The sequence below is a fragment of the Ambystoma mexicanum genome, chromosome 2q, assembly GCF_040938575.1.
Source record: "Ambystoma mexicanum isolate Mex_15411 chromosome 2q, UKY_AmexF1_1, whole genome shotgun sequence".
In the NCBI taxonomy this organism is placed as follows: Eukaryota; Metazoa; Chordata; class Amphibia; order Caudata; family Ambystomatidae; genus Ambystoma; species Ambystoma mexicanum.
Window position 1 is genome coordinate 174,214,734 of NC_090924.1, and position 21,660 is coordinate 174,236,393.

Here is a 21,660-nt window from a genome sequence, read left to right on the forward strand (position 1 = left end):
CAGTCCTGGTTTTCTTTTGCATTTTGGGACTTGTAGTCAGAGTTTTGAAATAGGAGATGTGGAATTATACGTCACAGAATGTAAAGAAAAAAGAAGATTTGAAAAGCACCTACAGATTGGAATGGGTCATGTTGGCAAGTATGCAGGTACTGCCAACATATGAAACTTCCACACACCAAGTGCCACTTAAAAGGTTTTGCAAATCTTTTCCATCTGTTTTTCCTTTCCTTTAGAAAAAGGTTACGCACAGTGCTGCTATAAATGCACATATGATTTTTTTTTACTTTCATCAAAATGCTCCTAAAAAGAAATATTTGTAAATGCACAGCATTGTAATTACTTGCCACCTGATGAGAGCAGCTGCTGAATGGTGAAATATATGGCATTTGATACAGTGGTTAAAGAAGAGAATATGCTTATTGTGAAGCTTATTGCAGGGTAAATAGCAGCAACCCTGTATACATAATTATGAAGGTATTAAACATTACTTTTCAAAATATAAGCATACCTGTAATATGTCTTGTTCGCTGTAGATATTGTTGAATCTGAAAACTGTATACTTGGCCTTCATGGACCTGAGCATGGCCTTTGACAAGGTGGATAGGGCAAAACTTTGGGCTGTGCTGGGATCCATGGGTTGTCCTGGGGACATTTTGAAGGTATTGGTCGATTTGCACACTGATAACGAGGCGTGTGTACGCAGTGGCCCAGGGGGACACTGCACGGCCTGCTTTAGGGTGGGGTGTGGTGTCCAGCAGTGCTGTGTGCTAGCCCCTATTTGTTTCTGCCTTTACATTAATGGTCTGTCACCTGAACTAATTAATGTTTTGGCCGATTTCTTGGTGCTGGGGAGTCGGGGTTTCCCAGTTTGGCATATGCGGATGACACCGTCCTGCTAGCAAGAACACCTAGAGCATTACAGGCCCTAATCAATGCATACACAACTTTCATGTGTAATCTAGGTTTAAAAATCAATACCAAAAAATCGGCAGTGATGGCCTGTATGGGCAGAAGACGGCCAGTGGCTATGAAACCGATGCTCTGTGCGGGTGATATTATACCACGAGTTAAGTCCTTTGACTACCTGGGCATCAATTTTTCCAAAGCCTTGAATGGTAGAATTTATGTGGATAAACAATCGGCCAAAATGAGCCAACAAATTGGAGGAATTTTCTGTTTTATCTCGAGATGTAAGGGCCAAAATCTGTTGAGGCTCCAGGGAGACGAAAGCAAAGTATGAATCATATATACAGGGGATATATTGCGCATACTAATCCTATTGTGTCCCCATTCAAATAGGATCCTATATGTGAATTTTTCATTGCTCAACTTTATTTGTATGTCTTATTTTAACATCATAAGCACTAGTCTTTTTTTCACAGGAATTGTAAATGTTTATTGATTGTATGCATTTGTTTTATCTGTTTGATGATTTTTTTTTTAATTCGAATAAATATGTTTGACTGACTGAATCTGAAAATAGAAATCTTGCAGAGTTTCATAGTAGTTTTTGAGGCAGGTGCTATGAGTAGCAGGAGATATGTACTTTGAGAGTTCAAGAGTACATCTGAAGTGTTAAAATTAGGTGACAGGGTTACATGTAGAGTTTTTGGTTGTGATTGGTGGAAGGATGTTTGCAAGCAGACAAAAAGGGAGTGTTACAAACATAAAAGCAAAGAAGGTAGAAGGGCTGCCCTTTGCTACAGTGTCCGCGGACACCGCACGTGCCATCTGGGTCACTTAAGGATGCCTGTCATGGAAAGGGGACTGTGGTAACCGTGGACAGTCATGGATGTTCGCGGACATTGAGGGATCAGCCATTCAGGTTTCCTGGTTGTGTTGTACAGGAAGACAGGTTTGCAAGGGTTATCTTTGTTGTTTGCAGTGAAGATGGCTATGGCTATGACTTTGAGGGAGCAGAGTGCCTGGGTGGTGGGTGATTATTGGATTGAATGTATTTTGAGCACTTTGGTTTACCTCTGAAACTTGGATTTGAAGAATTTGATCTTTCCTGGTGTGGAGTTTGATGAATGAAGTGGGCAGACTTGCTCCCGTTTTGTGAAAATATGGTTACTTTGAAGCATCCAGACATAATTGTGGTTCACTGTGGAGGCAACATTTTGGGCTATGTCACCAGAATTGTGTTACAGTTTGCAAAGAAGGATTAATTTGTGAAGTTAATGGTACTGTTTCCATGATCAAAGATTGTGTTTTCTTGGATAGCTCAAAGACAAATGTAGAAACGTTCTAATTTATTTTGTCCACAAATCAACAAAGCAAGGCGCAATGTGAATAAATCTGTATGTATGTTTGTGCAGGTTTTTAGAATGACATCTTTTCATAATGAAAACATCAAATGTGATATTGTGAATATTTTTTGACGAGGAGATGGAGTGCATTTGACTGATGTCGGAAATCAAATTTTTCTTTTTATTTAGTAGTTTGTAGTAAATGAAAAATGAAAACTTAAGTTTAATAGAACATTTGCTAGGTTCTTTTAAGAGCCACCATTTTTTAATGAAAAACACATTTATTTATTTATTTTAATTCTCCCACTCCATGCCTTAAATTTTCCAGGTGTCCGTAGAAATTCGTACTGTCCGTGGACTATGCAGACAGCAAACGTTCCTATGATTTGTATTCTTAGTTCAATTTTTGAACTGTGAAAGGTGGCTCCTAAAAAAACCTTTTTTTGTATTTTTCGATTTTGTATTTTTTTTATTTTTTACAGGAGAGGCAAGCTAAGGTGGTGGAGGGAAGAGAGGGAAGGGGCACCAACCACATATATGGAGTGGCAGGTGGACTGGGGAAGACTAGATCCTCTGCCCTACAGGAGTAGTCTGTGTGGTGGCAGGAGCGGTTGAGGAAGCTGGGGTAGAGGCTGTAAACCTGCTACTTCTGAGAAAGGAAAAGCCTTTCTCAGAGCACCCGGATTGTTGGAACTGGTGTGGTGGTGCATGGAGGTGGTTTCGTAGGAGTACTGCCCAGGTTATCTGCGACTGAGTACAGCATTGCTCTCTGTGCATTTTACCTTGGCAGCCCAAACCTGCGGTACACCCCCAATGATGCAAAAGAATTACACACCCATGACTCTTTCCGGCTGCACTTAGTATTTTGTCTCACTACAAAGAGATGATACACTCATTTACAAACACTGGATGCCATATATTGCCAAAGAAGCTACCCAGTTGTTACACTTTTAGCTAGAGAAAACCTAAGTGACAAAAATTTGAGATATACCAAATTCATACCTAAATGCAAAAAATGGTAATGGGTCACTAAGATATACTGAATATAGTTTATTGGTAACATTTCTAAAAAAGGACGTACACAACTACGTCACAAAATCAAAAATTGTTGTTAAAATACAAAGACAACATGATTGACATCTGACAGTATCATTTTTTCTATTTAGATCACAGTTATTCTAATGATTATAGGTGATGTTAGTAACCTTTTGTGCTTGACCTTTATACAAATTAGTATGTTTTTGGCCTTTTTTTTTTGACGTCCTCATCCAAAGAAGCCTCCTCTACAAAAAAGAGGACTCACTTTGTGTTTACTGCCTTATCTTTCCTCCAAATAATTTTAAGATTTTGATTTCACAGCTAGCAAAGAATGTTTGGTCTCACCATAAAATATGGTGTACTGAGTTACAGCCACCACTAGCACTGAGTGCATTGCACCACCACTTAAAAGAGTGCACAGAGTTATAGTCACAGAATGTAGTCTCCTGCTGCTTCCAATGAATTGGGAAGGCATTTTTTCAGACACTAGTATTTTTACCAACACAGAGTTGGCACATACTGTTTGATACAGACACAAAAATGTATAATCTTCCTCCAATTAATTCTACGATTTGTTTTTATTTGCAACTAGTAACAAGCATTTTAAGCACCACAAAACATGGTGCTCTGAATTACAATCACTTAATATACTCTGCTGCTACATTCAGATAGGTAGTTTTTCAGTAACTATTATTTTTCTCACCACTGAAAGCTTGCAACCTCAGTTTCAGGCACTGAATTTGCATGTAACAAATTCTGCAATTCTGTCGCAAAGACTGGGGCAAAGGTGATGTGACTACTCCTGGGCCGCTGATTAACATTTTTTGTATTTTGTTCATTGAATATTTATAAGGCGCACAATACAGAGAAAATTGTTTCCAGGCACCAATAGTTAAGGGGATATCAGGGACAACAATGGTCCTACTAGGCCTTGTGACTTTCAGCTCATGCAAGTTCAAAAAGACGAAGTTCAGGGGGGTTGAAGGGGTAGAGGGGTGCTGGAGGGGGTAGGGTATAAGATGCAGAGTGTGGGGAGCGGGGAAGGAGCAAGGGGATAGGTAACTGCTTGGGGAGACCAAGGCAGGGTGCAAGTGCCAGGAAATGCCTGAGGTAGACCACCGTGTAAGTGCAAGGGAGGGGGGATGGACCAGACTCAGGAGGGGTGCCTGTACCACCAGGCTAGTAGGGGAAAGGGTCCCGGAAGGGCAGTGCTGGTTGGGGGGGTGCTGATGAAGACTGGTCAGGGAGAGCCTGGTGCCCTGTGTGACTCATATTGACCAGGACGCCAGTCTCAGTGGCAGATGGGGGCAATTAGCAAGTTAGGGGAAGGGGGAAGGAGCTAGAGAAGAGCAGGGTCTTGAGAAGCTTCCAAAACTTAAGGATGTCCATCTCAAGTATAAGAGGGGCAGGAATGCCATTTTGGAGGGAGGCACCTGCCAATGAGAGAGCTATACCCCCACTCTCTTCTTGGAAGTACCTCAGGCATCAGGGGATTTTGGATTGGGTACTGTCTGTGCTAAGCACTGCCACTAACATCTGAGCAGGGAATTGGGCATTTAAACTGTCTTCCAAACCCAGTGGATCACTCTGAATCTATCCATTTGATTTTGAGGGATCAATGTGTTAAATATCTACTCTCAGAGCTACTAAGGAAAAAAGTTATTCAAACGTTTGGCAGAGAATATTAACTGGACTTGATGGGCTAGCTTGGCTAGACAGTCTGTGCCCTGGTCATAGCTTTCTCTAACTCACTTTGAGGGCAGTTGTACTTCACTTTGTTGCTTCTCTTTTACCCGACAATAGTAATGCTCCTATCTCTATCTCTACTGCCAACTCTTAACACATTTTAAATATATGTGCATTCTTTCCAGATGTCAAGGTTGTGGGCCTGAGTGGTTCAGATAAAGTTGCTGTTATCCATGGATGTCCCGGAACCCCAGGAGTCCAGGGTGCTAAAGGAGAACCTGGAGCACAAGCAATGAAAGGTGCAGCATATTCCAATTGAATTTTCAAATGGATGTTTAAAGAGTTGGGCAATGTAATTAATTATAATGAATGTATCAATTCATCCCAAGTGTTTATAATGCACCTTTTTTTTATAACTTATTTTATTGATTTTTAAACAAATAAATTCATAACATATAGCAAATCGTACTCCTTCGTAATTCATTCCCCTTTTCTTTTCCCAGTGCATCTTTTAATTTCATAAAACACATCAGATATTCCCAAAGTTCATTATTCAACCGCAATTGATGAAAGGAAGAATTAATTAATTGTCAAAAAGTATTGAAAGAGAAGGGATACGACCAGGAGAAAAGAAAAAGGCGAAAGGGAGAAATTTTTTTTTTTTTTTAAAAAACCCATATGCTCTATGTGCGAAACATAATCCAAAGATGGGCTCTGAGTTTCCATAAACTTTGGGAGTTTCCCCTCCAGCATAGCTATTAGTTTTCCTAGGCCTAGTAGATCCCATACTTTTCCAGCCAACTTTATTTATTCAATGGAGAAGAAACAGAAAGAAGGAAAGAAAGAAGATACACTCTTTTCAGGTGTTATCTTAGGCCAGTGGTATGTCTTAGTGCAAGTCAATTATTGTGGCCCAATCGCCATCTTAGGAATTACAATTTTGGTATAGCATCAGAAAATAACTTAACCGTAACTGCAACCGTACAACAACCCCTCCCCTAACCCCTTCCCCCCTCCCAGTTCCCATTGGCATGGATCAGTTCCTCTGACGTCAGTAAGAGTTGTTGTGTTCTGAGTGGGGGACCCCTGCGTAGCATCGCAGCTCCTGTGCTTGGTTTGTCCGTCTTCAGTTGTGAATTGCTCTCAGCAGGTTTGGCCTGAAGAAGTATGCTTCTCTGTCTCTAACATAGTCGAAGAAGGGGTCCCAGATAGCTCTGAATTTTAGGTACTTGCCGTCTCTCAGGGCCCCCACCTTCTCCATGGCCATTTCATTCCATGACTTTACCCACCAACATGCTGTTATTGGGCCTTCAGGGTTTTTCCATGCCTGTGCCAGAGTAATCTTGGCTGCCATTAGCAGGTGGGTGATGAGCGTAGCGTTGTGTCCTGTTGCCGCATATATGTCTTCCACCGTTGTGCCCAGGAGTATAGTTTTGGGTGCCGCCGGCAGCTGCTTACCTGTGATATCTTTTATATGGCCCAGGATTTCCTTCCAGTACATTGCCGCCTTCGGGCAGGACCACCACATGTGGTATAGATCTCCATTGCCTCCACAGTTTCTCCAGCATGTGGGAGGGTAATTGGGGTTCATTTTGTGCAGCCTGTGGGGGGTCAAGTTTCTCTAACGGATGTGCATGTGGAGGCTTTTCGTGCTCTTGTCAATATTTGGGACCATTCCTCCTCAGTGATGGGTTCGCCTATGTCTTTCACCCAGTTATCCATATATGGGAAGGTGTCACTCAACTGAGCTTTGTCAAGCAACTTGTATAGTTTGGATCAGCTCCCGCTTCATCCCCTTCATGTAGCGTTAGTTCCAGCCCTACTGGTTCCCTTGTAGCTGCTTTCTGGATTTCCCTATGTGCTATCCAGTGCCGGATCTGGATGTAGGTGTACCTATCCGTTTCCCCAACTCCAAATTTCTGTTTCCACTCTTCGAAGAGTAGTGGGTTTCCTTCCCTGAAGAAGTCCTTCAATTCAGTGATTGTTCCTGTCCCCAGTTCCTCCAAAGCCTGGGCCGTTTGCCCGGTGTGAAGCTTTGGTTATGCACCATTGGGGTATAGGGGCCCAACCCTGGGGTGATGTGCCGTCTTTTCAATGCCCGATCCCAACCTTGCAGTGAGATCCTGGTTGCTTCCAGTAGGCACCCCTCTGCCTCCCTGTCACCCTTCTGCAGACCGTGCAAGGCCTCTAATGGGATCGAGGTCACTCCCTGTTCGATTCCCACCCCTCCCTTTGATTTGTCCTCTCTCTTCCAGGCCAACATTGGTGCTATTTGTGCAGCCAGAGCGTATCTTTCCCAGGTGTGGTGACCTCGTTAGGACCTTTCGTGGTATTCTGGCTTTCCCCTTGTGCCATATGAAGGAAGTCAAGTTGCCCTGTAGTGCCTTGCTTAATTTGGGGGGGATCTCTATTGGAAGCAAGCTTGCTGTGTATAGTAGTCGTAGTAACAGGGTCATTTTGATTGCAGCAATCCGTGCGAACCAGGATAGCTCCTGAGTGTCCCACCTGTGTAGGTCCTCCCTTAGTTGTTTTACCAATGGGGTAATGTTTGCTCCGTAGAGGTTTTTATGGCTCTTTGTTAATTGGATCCCCAGGTATTCTATTGAATCTTTTTCCCATGTTAGTGGGTATCTAGACCCCAGGTCTTCGGCAACCTCTTCCCTCTCTGTAATGTTCAGAGCCTTAGATTTGGTGAAGTTTATATTGAAGCCCGACATCAAGGCAAATTCTTGTAGAGTATCTAATGCTCTTGGTAAAGTATTCTTAGGGTCCCCGAGGAACAGCATTATATTGTCTGCATACAGTGCTATTTTATGTGTGCACCCCCCGCATTTAACCCCCTGTATGTCAGGGTCTTGCCTTATTATTTCGGCTATGGGTTCCATCGCCATGGCGAAGATTAAGGGCGAGAGTGGGCAGCCCTGCCTAGTCCCTCTATTGATTTTGATTTTGGCTGTGGGGTTCCCATTAACCATGAATGTCGTGCATGGGAGGCGAAAGTTTGCCAGGACCATTCTGCTAAAGCTGGGGTCACATCCGAACTTCTGCAGTACCAGTTCCAGATATGCCCAATCTAGGCTGTCAAATGCTCTCCTGGCATCTAGGGCCGCTATGGAGAACCTTTGCTCTGTCCTACTTCCCAGATCCAGTATATCTACTGCCCGCCTAATGTTGTCTTGCGTGTGTCTCCCTTTTATAAATCCAGCTTGGTCGGGGTGAATTATTTTGGGCAGGACCTCAGCGAGTCTGGTTGCAAGAACCTTAGCGTAAAGCTTTGCGTCGGTGTTAAGTAGGGAGATCGGTCGGTAACTAGCACAATCTGTAGGGTCTTTACTGGGCTTGAGTACTAAGATGGTGGTGGAGTCTCCCATGTCGGGCGTGACTGTGCCGCATTCTCTTATGTGGTTAAACAGGAGTGTTAGGGGCCCCAGCAGTTGGCCGCGGAATGTTTTGTAATATCCGCTCCCAAGTCCATCTGGGCCCGGGGCTTTGTTGCAGGGCAATGCTGTAATGGCATCGCTAATTTCTTGCGATGATATGGGGGCTTGCAGGGCGTCATTATCTTCCTGTGTAATCTGGGGGAGGGAGATCCTAGAGATATACTACCTTTGTGCCTGATGGTTTAGGTGTTCCCTTTCTAACAGTTCCTGATGGAATTTTTCCATTATTTCCAGTTTACCCTCCTCCGTCGTGCACAGCTCCCCTTTTTGGTCCTTTAATTGTACTATGTGGTTGCAGGAGTTTCGTTTGCGGAGTTTAGCCACCAGGAATCTGTTTGCTTTTGCTACCCTGGACATAGTATGTCTGTTTGGTGTTAATTAGTGCTTGTGCTGTGCGTTCCGCTACGTGTGCCTCTAGTTGGGCTCTTGCCTTCCTAACCACTCTAAGTGTTTTTTGGGATTGTCTAGCTTTGTGTTGGGTTTCTGCTGCCTTTAGTGCTGTTTCCAGGTTCTTTTTAACAAGTTCCCTTTCCCTCATATATGCTGATGTTTGTGAGATAAATTCTCCTCGGATCACTGCCTTCCCGGTATCTCAAATTACCCCCCAGTTTGTCTCCCCGTTGTTAATCTCCTGGAAATAGTTCTGGATAGTCTCTTCCATATGTGCCCTAAGGGCCAGGTCTTTCAAGACCATTTAGTTCAGTCTCCATGGCCTACGGTTCTTGTAGATGGATCTGGCCATTTCCATTTGTACTAGGACTGGGGAATGGTCCGACACATATTCGGCTTCTATTTCTACTTTGCTAATGCACGGGATCAGGGATGAGGACACCAGCACCATGTCAATTCTTGAGTATCCCCTATGGACTGCTGAGTAATGGGTGAACTCTCTCTATTGGCCGTGGAAGAATCTCCATGTTTCTATAACTTCCAGGTCCCTAAAGAGTTTGCCCAATGCCTGCCTATTTCTTGCGTCTGCTGCAGTGGGTGGAAGGGTTTTGTCCAGGGCGGGGTCCATGACACAGTTAAAGTCGGCGCCTATTGTCTGACCCTCACACCAGCCACCTAGGGTTTTCAATACTTCTCTCAGGAATAAGTCTTCCCGCTCGTTCGGGGCGTAGATTGCTGTTAGTGTACATAATTGATCTTGTAACGTCCCTTTTAGGATTATGTATCTTCCTTCCGGATCCCTGTGTATCGCCCATTTTTTGAAGATCAAATTGGCCCCGATTAGTATTGCCACTCCTTTGGTCTTCCTCCCCCCGGAAGCCAAGTACTGGCGGGGAAACGCCTTATGTTTCAGTCTTCCCTCATCCTCAGGGAGGAGATGCGTTTCCTGCAGGAAAGCTATTGAGGCTTGCATGCCGATGAGCCTCGACAGAATGGAACGGCGTTTGACTGGCAAATTTAGGCCTTGTACATTGAGCTAAACTATATTCATTTCAGCCATCTGCGTTACGTCTGTGAGCCTTTGCCTTTCGGTTTGTTTTCCCCCCTTGATCCTCCCTTACCTTTGGTCTATACTGATCCATGCCGTTCCCTAAACTTAAATAACTTTGCAACTTTCTTTCCCTCCCCCCTGGATTCCACCCCCCTCCCCCCTACTACCCTTCAGAACAAAGTTCCAAAAAACTTTCTCTGCGCCCTCTTCGGGGCGTTGGGTATCACCTCTCCTCCCTCTTGTACTTTGCCAGGACCTGTGTCTGTCCTGCATTGATTCCAAAATGGTTTACCTCCTCGCTCCGTCCGAGGTTGGTGTTATCCTCTGGGATGTTTATCGCAGTTGTCCTTCAGATTGTCCCGGAGGCGTGCTCCGCTTTACCCAGTTCTACTTGACCTAGTCCTTCCAGGAGACCGCAGTCACCCCGGAAGCTGGCTTCTCCCTTTCGCCTCAGCGCCTCGCTTCTTCGTGGGTGCCGAAGTCCATTCCCATTGTCTGGGGTTTCCGCTTCTGAGGTTGCGGGCCGGGATTGAGTCCGGGAGCTGTTCTTCTTCCAGGTGTAGGAGCGCAACTCCTTCCTCGCAGGTGGTGATTCGCTGTTGCTTGCCCTCCCAAGGGAGCTGCTGGCCAAAGGGATATGCCCACCTGTATATAATTCCCTTGGACCTTAATGCCTTAGTGACCGGGGCCATTAATCTTCTTTTATGCAAGGTCAAGAGGGCCAAGTCTTGGTACAGCTGGCCCTGGGTGCCATTGATTGTCACCGGTTGTGAGTTTCTTGCCGCTTAGAGGATTTCCTCTTTCACTGTGTAGGAGGTCATTGCCAATAGGACGTCTCTGGGCCTGGCTCCCGACTACCTCCTGGGGGGACCGACTCTGTGTACTCTATCAACCTGTATGTCCTCTGGTCGGACGTCTGTTAGGAGGCTGCTGAAACATAACTGCATAGTCTCTTTCAGATCTTTGTCGCCAATAGATTCGGGCAGGCCCTTAACTCGTATATTAGATCTCCGGGATCTGTTTTCTAGATCTTCTGCTTGGAGTTCTAGATTGTGCGTGGCCCTGGCGATCTGCTCCAGCAGCACGCTGGACTGTTTTGAGTCTTCAGCAATTTCTGAGAGTCCTGCTTCTGCCGTGTCAACCCTCTCTCCTAAGCCTGTAATGTACTTTTTTACTTCCTGTATTGAAGAGCGAAGCTCCTCCCTTATTGTCTTTAGTTGATCTCGGAGGGCCTCCATCATCCGGGTCTCCATTCCCTGGAGGTATTCTTTGAGATCTTCTTTGTTCAGGGCCATTTTAGTAGGAGTGTCTGCGGGCTGTCGAGGGTCGCGCTCCCCTGTTGTCTCACTCTGGGTCTTTTTAGTCCGGTGTTGTCCCCAGCAAAGTTCCAGCTGTGCGTTTCGGGTTCTGTGCGGGACGTCTCTGGACTTGGTTCTTGGCATCTGTTTTTCCCCCTGGGGTTGTGGGGGGGGGGGAACTTGCTGGTTCAATTGGGGCTGCAGGTTCTGGTGGCGTGACTGTTTCGATGCAGGCGTCGCGTCTTATGTTTGCCCCGACTCCCAGTGTGGGCCAGGCCTCCTGCACATGTGCTCTCCGGGGAACACCTTTGCTTGGGGGGGGGGGGCGACAGTGCCAGGCCCAGGAGTCCTCCTCCACTGCTTGCAGGTTTGGTTTGCACACTGTCGGGCATGGGTGATTCCTCCTGTCTACCTGCCGTTGGTGCTGGCTTATATGAACCAGTACGTGTGGTCTTCAGGCCCCCCCTGTCTTATCCCTGTTGCAGGTGGCTTCCTGCGTGAGGCTGCTCAGTATACTCAGGTGGCTCGCTTCCATCTCGCGCCCCCGGATGATGCTGGTCAGATGTGGGCTGTGTTGGGTTCTTGCCATGGGCAGTTCCCCCTCTGGGTGCTCCCTCGTCCCCCGCACCTATTTTGTGTCCTGGGGAGCTCCGACCTCTGGGGGGCGGTTAATGATCCTTTCAGGGTGCCCGGGAACGTGGACCACCCCGAGAGGTTAGTCTTTCCCTCCTGTTTGTGGTGATGTAGGCCCTCTGCCCGAGATGTCCCGAGGACAAGCGCTTATGCTGCCCGCTCAAGTTCCTCTGCCAACACTGACATGGACATCATCTCTGCTGCAGTGCCTCTGCAAGTGTCTAATAGTCCCCACAAGCGCTTATGCTGAGTGTCTAATAGTCCCCACAAGCGCTTATGCTGCCCACTCAAGTTCTCCTGCCATCCCTAACATGGACATCATCTCTGCTGCAGTGCTTCTACAAGAGTCTAATAGTCCCCTCAAGCGCTTATGCTGCCCACTCAAGTTCTCCTGCCTGATGTTTCTTGTTGTGCCGGTCCAGGGCGCTGTTTGTGGCACCTGGGTAAGGTTATGGTTGTTTCCAGGGGGCTGGCCAGCGTGGAGGGGGACTTCGCCTGAGCCCAGACTATGCCGTGTGATGGGGGGGTCCCTGGGCCCCCAATGTGAGCCTTGGTGCCTTTTGTCCTCCCCCAACCTCCTCCTTACTTGTCAGCGGCGCTCCTCTCCCCTCAGCTCCAGGGGGCCGTGCGCGCTCCTGCAGCGGCAGCTATCCGCCTCCACGGCCTCAGCCCGTGCCCTCCTCCGCTTCAGATGGTGTCCCGCGGCGAAGGCTGGTGGGCGGGGGGCGGAGGGACCGCAGGGGACCGGGTCCGCGGCGGCGGTGTTCGGTGGAGTCCACCCCTCCAGGGGCCGGCCAGCTGCAGGATTGTTTCCACCGCAGCGCCAAGGCAGGCAGCCGCAGGGTGATTTTGCTGAGAGGGACCGCCGGTGGGGCCACGGGAGGCCTCACCGCCCACCCCGTCCCCGGGGCAGCGTGTCCCTCCTCTCTCTTGGCCCGGCCACCCGCGGCGGTCGGGGAGCGATTTTGGCGGGCTGGACCGGTGCTGCAGTGTGGGATGCTCTCCGCAGCTCGGATACCGCACTCCGGCGCCCGCTGCTAGGTTCACTCGGTCCGGCTGCGAACGTGTCGTCCCCCTACACGGTCTGTAGTTCAGGATTTGCTGAGGGGGCTTCATGGGGGTGCTATAGTCTCCGATGGATCTCCCGCTCGGACGGAGCTCGGAGGAGTGCAGTCTACCTTGGACGGCGGCCATCTTGGAATCTATAATGCACCTTTTTGCTGTATCTTCAATGTACCGATTCCTGGTGGTATTATCAATCTGCTACATGCTGGATAAATGTGTTAATTCCTGACGAATTAATGCACACTTTTTCTCGCAGGCACGTTAATGACTTATAATACTTGTTTGATTTCTTGACCATGGATTGCATTCACCTTTCTTAAACTTCTTTTGTACTATTGTTCTGCAGATAGGGACATTCCACAGATGCAGTATCATTCATTTTTATGTGTTCTAGGTGAGAAAGGAAGTCCTGGTATTGTTGGGAAGAAGGGACCAGCTGGAGAAAAAGGTAAAACAAAAAATCACAGTGGCTACCTATTTTATATCCATTTGATCAATAATATCACACCATTGCACTCTCAATTTGTATAGGAGTCTATTTTCAACATAAAATGTACACACTGTGCTGCCACAATGTAACTGGAATGTGGAGCATTATATTAACATGTTAAAGTGTGATATTATTATATCAGCCAATCATTTAACTGATTTCCATTGCTACAACAGGTCTCTTAGAGGCGTAGGTGGCCTTACATGTTTGCGTTCCATTTCACCAATAGCTGCATACAAGGTTACACCTTATGCACCCTTTTAGGAAAATGTGCCATTATTCTACAGCAGGGTTATGGTGTATCCTACTTTGTAGGTTGCATATCTTCGAAACCATTGCACATGTATTTTTGGCATTTATTCTTCATTCATGTGTGTATGTTGTTAGTTTTCTTTACCTCACATACTATGAAAATATTTTGCACAATGTATGTTTGCTCTGTATGATTCATGAAACTTTGCAAGATGAAATGAACCCTAGTCCACTGTGCGGCTACAGAATTCTGGCAATAGTTACCAGCAGAAGGGAACTTCATATAGTGCATAGAATGGGGTCCATTTAAAATAACCTATTTTGTCCTTGGTCAGAAAAAGTTTAGGTTTTGAGAGGTTTATTGAAGGAAATATTTGAGGGGTACTTCTCATGTCAGGATATAGTTTCCCATACTACAGCAGCTGCTCTAGAGAAAAGCCTTATCTACCCCTACTATGCAATTGAAGCAGAGGATAATCAAGAGAAGGTGGCTGCAGTAGGACAACAATTCATGTGGGTGAGTAAGTGTAGCTTTGGTGTGATAGATTGGCACTGATACACCAGGTCAGTGATTTTGATCATGATTCCGCTTTCATGGTGTGACATCGATGTTTCACCAAGAGGAGAACAGTACCCACTTTAAGCCTGGAGAGTGGTAACATTGTATACCTATTGTAACTGAGATATCCTACAGTTTTGAATGACACAGGTGGTGGGGATATGGGAAGTTACATTTGGAGTTGATCAGTGGTTGTATGACTGTTGCATGGAGCGTGATATAATGCAATTAGGACTTTTTCCCAGTTACCTTATTTGAGAGAAGGGATAGAGATTGTTACATTTATCTCTTAAATCTACGTTCAGATACATACCAAGTGTAGTTAGTTTAAATAGTAGGTAGCATAATACGCGAAGCCGGATGGTGTCAGGCAGTGCGAAAGGAGAATGCGGAAGTGGCCAGAATGAGTATCTGATTCTTGGTACTGATTGGTTCGAGGCAACCGTTCTCATCCATTTCTCCCAATGACTTTCAGTTTTTTTGTGATGCACATTATCTAGTCCTTTGGGCTGACAAATTTAAGATAAATGTAGGTTAAGTCAGTGTAGGAGTAGAAAGTGAGGCCACCTTTCCTCAGATTTTCTTGTTAGAAATGTGATACTTTCAAAACGATTTAATAAAATCCATATTATTTATGAGTTTTGCATAGTGCCTGAGTGTTGCCTTGCAGAGATATCGGCACATGTTTTTACCCAGGACAACATTATTAAACAAGGATGGAGCATAATAATGTGAGCTGCTTTCAGGAAGAGTGCTGGGCGAGTGTTGTGTGGCTTAGGCCCTGTGAACTTGTAAAAAGCTGCTGAGTAATTCACCTGCAAAGGTTGAGATTCACCTATGCAGGCTATACCATCACCCACAGGGCCCTATAATATGCCATTTATCCTATCATGTCCTACTGACCATGGTTTTTTAAAGGAGATTTGTCCAACTTTACAAACGCCGGTCAGATATCACACACAAGAAAAAAGGCCCAACAAACCAAGCATGCCCTGCTCCTTATTTACACTTTGTATTTGAGAGCATGGGACTCTTTTCACCCCAAAGAAATGCAGCATTATTACAAATAAATTTAATTGTGGTGGGGGTGCTCGTGAGTCTGCAACAAGATGGCCGCTTTTGTACGAGCCCTAGTCAGCACCGAAAAATAATTCAATGTCCTGCCATCTCTAGAATAGAAAAGCTGCTCCTGAGATCCTTGGGAGACTCCCCAGGATATCTAGCGTGTTTGTGGAGAGTCATTTGTCAGTGAAGAAGACTACTAACCAGGCCGGAAGGCAGGGCCTAGCACCTCTGATACCAAATGCTGGGATTGGATGCATCAGAAAGGCTAGTGGTGAAATGAGGTGTGGGCTTCCCCTAGAGATGCCTGACCACAGAGAGGCCAGGTGGGGATAGGGCTGCTTGACAAAAAGCAACCTGGAAACGTCAGTGCCTGATTGCTGTGGAAGTCCGCTGGTGACAGGGACTGGCAGAGAGCTTGCACCTGGGTCGGGTTGAGCACCAACTCGACCATGGCAGCCGGAAACTCACAAGTGGGTGAAAAAGCTACTTAGCGGACCTCTGACTAAAGTCACTATCACAAAAACATTTAGGATGACAATGTAGCATGCCCAGATGGGTGCCTCTTTGTTTCTTTCCTTCGGGTTCTCTCAAAATATAGAAAGCATCGACCTGGAAAGGGAACACAGAGAAGAGAGAAGAGTCCCAGTCTGAGCTGCAGTTCTTAGGTTTTGAAACAGCCGAGGACTCAACCTGAGCAAAGAACAAACATGAAAGTTCACATTAAAGAAAAGGATCGGAGGGGAACTCACAGGAAGCAGAGGGGCAGATACTAAAGCAGCACTTCCAAACAAACTCATACCACAGTTGCGTGGACATGGTGTCAAAAGAGGGGATCTGTGTGACAATATTGTTGATCAAAATGGGGAAATCCAATAAACATCAGCCACAATTGTGTTTGGACAGGTGGCAAAAAAACAAGCGGCCACGTCTCTCCCTTCAGATAAAGTAAGCCCATTCTAGGTTTCTCAATCGCCTTAGTCCAAAAAGTGAAATAGCAAAGTGAAACAACACGTCTTTTCAGAATTGTAGACGAGTGTGGAAATGCGAGGGATCAAAACTGATAAACTAATCAGTAAAATGTAGAGTATGCAAGGAAAGCTTTATCAACATGACACACTCCTGGACAAAGTGGAAGAACGTGTTTCAGTGATAGAAAATATAAGTGCAACAGTGAGTAAAGATGTATCTGAAATGTGCTTGCTTCTTAAGCTTATCTCAGCTAAAGCAGAAGAGTGAGAAGTATTTAAGAATACTGGTAATGGCTAAATCAACAGCAATGCAGAATGCAGAAACCTTTTGGAAGACAATGTTGCAGGATATCTTAGGTAAAGATGCATACTCCCCAGTGTTCATTGGAGAAAGAGCCAATCGAGCAATGACATCAAGACCACCTGCAGTGGGGTCCTGAGGTCGATAATACCATAACTGCTAAACTACAGAGATATGAAAAAAAACTCTGAGAAGTCCGGGAGAAGGGAATGTTCACATATCCAGATATGACCATCTCAATCTTTCAAGATTTCACTAACTCAGTAAAGGTGGCTCATAAATCGTTTACAGAGATTAAACAACAACTGAGGAAACGGCAAATCCAATATTCCATATTGTACCTAGAGGTAGAAGGGCATACAACCAACTTCACTGCTCTCTCACAAGTTGTAGAATTCCTAAGAGGCCCGTGTAAAGCCTTCCTGAATAGAGGAAGAGGCCCCAGTATAGAGCTCACTGGAAGAATGTGACTGACAGCAGCTTTTAGTCTTCATGAATCGACAGAATCAACAATGTTGGAGTTTAGATATTCTTCCGGAGACGATGGAACTCAATCATGTTCCCCTTGGCAGGGTATGCAGCAGCTAAATGAAATACAAATACCATTGTTTTGGTGCTGAAGTGCCGTAGTGAGCAGATAGTCCCCCTAGTCGAGTCCATGCTATGGCTAAGATTTTTACTAAATATGTAGTTGAGATTTGGTTTCATACGCGTGGAATAGGAGGGAGCTTGGGTCACTGGCCTGCTTGGGAGCATTGTGGGCGGGGTTGGAGCATGGAAACTCGATGATTAGTTGCTCACAATGTTGGCTATTTGTACAGAAGTGCTGAGGGAGACCGACCTGAGATACTGATGTCAGGCCAATCAGAGGGGAACATACATAAGGAGATTTATAGGGAATTCAATAGCCAGGATTTGGTATGCAACGTCATCAACAGGAAACAAAAACAAAAGAACTAAGGGTGTAACAGAAGTATGTGTCATGATATGGAACATGAGGGGACAGAATCATCACATTAAGGCACGTGAGGTCCTATTATATCTCAAGCAACATAAGGTTAAGAGACACACTTGAGGCGTTGCAACAACCCCACTGTGGGATATAGATGTAGGGAGACCAGCTTAGTCTCCTCCTATTTCTCGCAGTTGAGGTGATTAGCAATTCTGATGCACAGGTCTTTACATTTCAGATTAAGGGAGGTGAAACATGTACAAAACTGCAGTCTCTTATAGTGAATGGGATTATTGCCGGTCATTGAGTCACGTTTATAAATACGTATGCTCTGAATGTGAACTTGCTTGATTTCGTCCACAGTTTATCCTCAAAACTGTTATCCTGCCTAGACTTGTTGCTAATTTGGCCGGTTAATTTAAGTACGGTTAGTGTTCAAAAGCTAGGCAGATCCAGCAATGTACCCAGTCCACCCTGTAAAGCCTCTAAAGTGATTGGCCAATTACAAGAGTTATATGAATGCAAAGATGTCTGGGGCTTTGAGAATCCAGCGGTCAGAGCATTCTCCTTCTATTCCCAAGTGCACTGGCTGCCTCCAGGATTTACATGATTTATTTATTGTGGCAGATGATGTCTTGGGCTCATGAATTGGTAATAGTTCCCCGTACGCTTTCAGACTACTCCCCGTTCATGTGAAATTGGAAGATTCAGGAAGGAGGTGGGCCAAGCAGAGGCTGAAGGATAACACCAAAGTCATTCCTGGATACTGCATTTAAAGACTCAGTACTTAACAATATAGAATATAGAAGAAACGTGGGTTTAGTAGACTCCTCAAGGGTGAGCTGAAGAGACGTCAAGATCTACGCCTGGAAACACAATTTTCTTGTATAGGCACCTAACAAATGCTCAATAAATAAATAAATAAAATACATTCGGGGCATGTGCATTTCCAGAGAGGCAGGAGTTCTACAAGCTATCAGGAATACCATCTAATTGTACGACACCTAATGGAAATGAAGTATGAAATCTCCAAATACCTTAAACTGTTGTTGCAAATTCATCAGGAGATAGATTTATTTCAAGATAACACAACAAGAGAAATTTGGTTTGTGGTGGGTGAGGCACAAGCCATGCAGTACAGAGAGGTTGATTGATCAAGCAGAACTTTAGTTTGGGCAGCAAAAGTTTACCGAGGGTGTGGCCTTATTGATGGAGTAAGGTTTGAGGATGAATCTTGCAGTGGCAAGGATGAGGATGTGAACTCATCATTGTTTAACTACTACTTTAACCCGTATAGGTTCATGCTTCTTTATCCAGCGATTAAATATGCATACAAGGTTAGCTATGGCAGGTCTGCTCTGGTTAGATGTGGCTCAGTGAATTGAGCTGAATGCTCCCATTTCCAGAACAGAAGCGTGGAGGTCAATTGCTGAGCTTCCGATCGGGAAGTCCCCCAGTACAGACGGAATACATAGAGAATGTTTTGACGCATTTATAGACAACGCCCTTCATGTCTCCCTTACGAAGATTAATTTCACCCAACTTGTGACCTCACAAACTCATGATAAGGGAAGAACATTAGACTGGGTATTAATATCTAATGTCTGTGTATCCATCCACTCCATCACAGAAATTAACTGGTCTGACCACCACTTAATCTGCTTCAAACTGCTAACTCAAGATAAACTCACCCCCCTTCCCAACACAAACTGCCCTGTTGAAATCAGGAACACCCACAACCTCACAGTTAACGTCACCCTGGTTCTTTCCACCCAGAACACCACTAACTCCAACCCTAACTGCCTTGCCAATATCTACCACAAGTGTCTCAAAAGTACCATAGATGCAGTAGCCCCACTCACCATTAAAACACCATGGGTGGCCAAATGCTCTAACGTCTGTTTGATGAGGAACTAGTAGCGCTCCGATGCAACAAAAGATCCTTAGAACACATTCATAAAAAAATCCCATAATGTTGATTCAGGCAATTCTTTTCTTGAAGCAATTAAACATTACAAATCCGCCATCATAGCACATAAAGCAAATGCCCTAAACACACGTATAAGCAATGCAGCCTCAAACTCCAAAGAACTCTTTACTATTCTTAGAGAGTTGGAAAACCCTGTCCCTCTAAATAGTACCATCAATACAAGCAAAGCGTGGTGCACCACTATACAGAACGCACTTGCTTCTAAAATAGTTAAACTCCAAAATAAAATCTCTGCTAAAAGAGAAATATTAACCTACAAAAATGTAGCTCTCCCACCATTGAACACAGACCATGGAAATATAGCAACGCAATTCAAATGTGCACATGTCAGCCAAGTCCAAGTCCTGGATACCATAGCTAGGCTTAAACCATCTAATTGCAAAGGAGAATGCTTCCCCGCAAAGTAGTCAAACTCTGCGCTCCTTCCCTAACTCCCATCATCACTAAATGTGTCAATGCTTCCTTTGACACCAATGTTGTCCCTGCCAGTATTAAAGAAGCATGGGTCACCCCTCTTCTCAAAAAACTATCACTAGACCCCTCAATACCCACTAATTACCGCCCTATAACCACAGTGCCCTTCTTGTTGAAAATAATCAACAAAATTGCCTACTCACAAATACAAGCCGATATTGAGCAATACCACTTACTTTGAGCTAGACAATCTGGCTTCTTGCCCAGTCATAGCAGGGAAACGGCCTTAGTGGACCTTAACTTCCAGATGGATTCCATAAGAGATGCCGGTAAGCTGTGCATCCTACTACTACTTTTTCTGTCAGCTGCATTAAGTCTGGTCGACCATGACAAACTGTGCAATACCCTGTCAGAAAATGTCCACTTCTCTCAGGAAGCCACCCTCTGGGTCAAATCCTTTTTCTCAGCACGGACCTCTAGAGTCTCATCAGGTAAGGAAGCTGCTGACCCTATACCAGTCCCCATAGGGGTACCGCAATGCTCATGCCTCTCGCCTACCCTCTATAATGCCTACACAAAATTGCTATTTGCAGCCCTTGACATTATGGATGTCGTCTACACGAACTTCGTAGATGAAACCCAGATTCTCATCCCTATCACAGGTAATCATGAGCAAGACACAATTACTGTGAATAAGATGTATGCTATAATCTAAAACTGGATGGCTACCAACAGTCTATGTCTTAACGATGAAAAAACTGAGATACTTATTTTGGGATCCCCTGCCAAAATTAAAACTCTCCACCCTGACTACTCATTCATAACGATTGATGGAACACCCATTGCCATCGTCAAGCAGGTAAAAATGCTGGGTGTCCTTTTAGACACTAGCCTAGCAATGACCAAACAGGTTAACGCTCTGGTGTCTGCCACCTCCTACAGAGCCAAGCTCATTGTACTAAGTCGTCATTTCTGACTCCACAAAACTGTATCACACTTGCTCGTGCTCTTCTCTGGCTAAAATAGACTACTGCAACGTATTACTGCTAGGCTCTTTAAATACCAATCTTGCTGTTGCTTGCTAAGCGTTCATGGCTGCACATTACAAGTTTGAAGTTTGAAGTTTAGTTTATTTGCAAAGCGCATAAGCAAGGCCCAGGGGCAACCGGGCGCATACTCTTGAGAACAGGTTACAGTAAATACATAATACATTTACACAATATACACAATATACACAATATACACAATATACAGAGAAATAACATTACAAATTATAATACAAGTACATAATAGAGTGTATATACACAAACCTATATTACACATGGAGGGCAGGTCTGAGTGAGGAGCCTCATAGTGAGAGAACAGACAAGATTTGGCGTTGTTCTTAAAAGTTAGGAACGATGGTTCAGTTCTGATGGAAGTAGGCAGAGTGTTCCAAAGTTTGGAGGCTAGGACAGGGAAGCTCACACCACCTGCTTTTTGGAGTTTGAATCTAGGCAGGGTTAGGCTGTGAGTTTGGGCTAATCTAGTAGGTCGAGAGGAAGTGTGGAGTGTGAGGCGAGAGGAGAGGTAGGGTGGGGCATTGTTGTTCAGGTATTTGTGGGTCAAGGCTAGAGGTTTCAAGGCAATTCTTTGTTTTACCGGGAGCCATCGAAGGTCGGATCTGACGGTGGAGATATGGGATCGTCTCGGGATGTTTAAGGCTGCCCTTATGGCATTGTTTTGTACAGTTTGCAATTTATTGAGGTTGGACTGAGTAGTCCCTAAGTAGAGGGCACTACAGTAGTCGATTTTGTCCATAATGAGTGTTCTGGTGAGA

General features: G+C 45.1%; 1 protein-coding gene across 1 annotated transcript in view; it reads left to right on the forward strand.

Moving 5' to 3' along the window:
* LOC138569260 (ficolin-1-like) overlaps window positions 1-21,660 on the forward strand; it is a 503,449-nt gene that overhangs the window by 57,037 nt on the left and 424,752 nt on the right. The window contains exons 2-3 of the mRNA XM_069647091.1: window positions 5,159-5,272; window positions 13,245-13,298. Coding sequence (XP_069503192.1) covers window positions 5,159-5,272; window positions 13,245-13,298 — 168 coding nt within the window. The remainder of the gene's footprint in view (window positions 1-5,158; window positions 5,273-13,244; window positions 13,299-21,660) is intronic.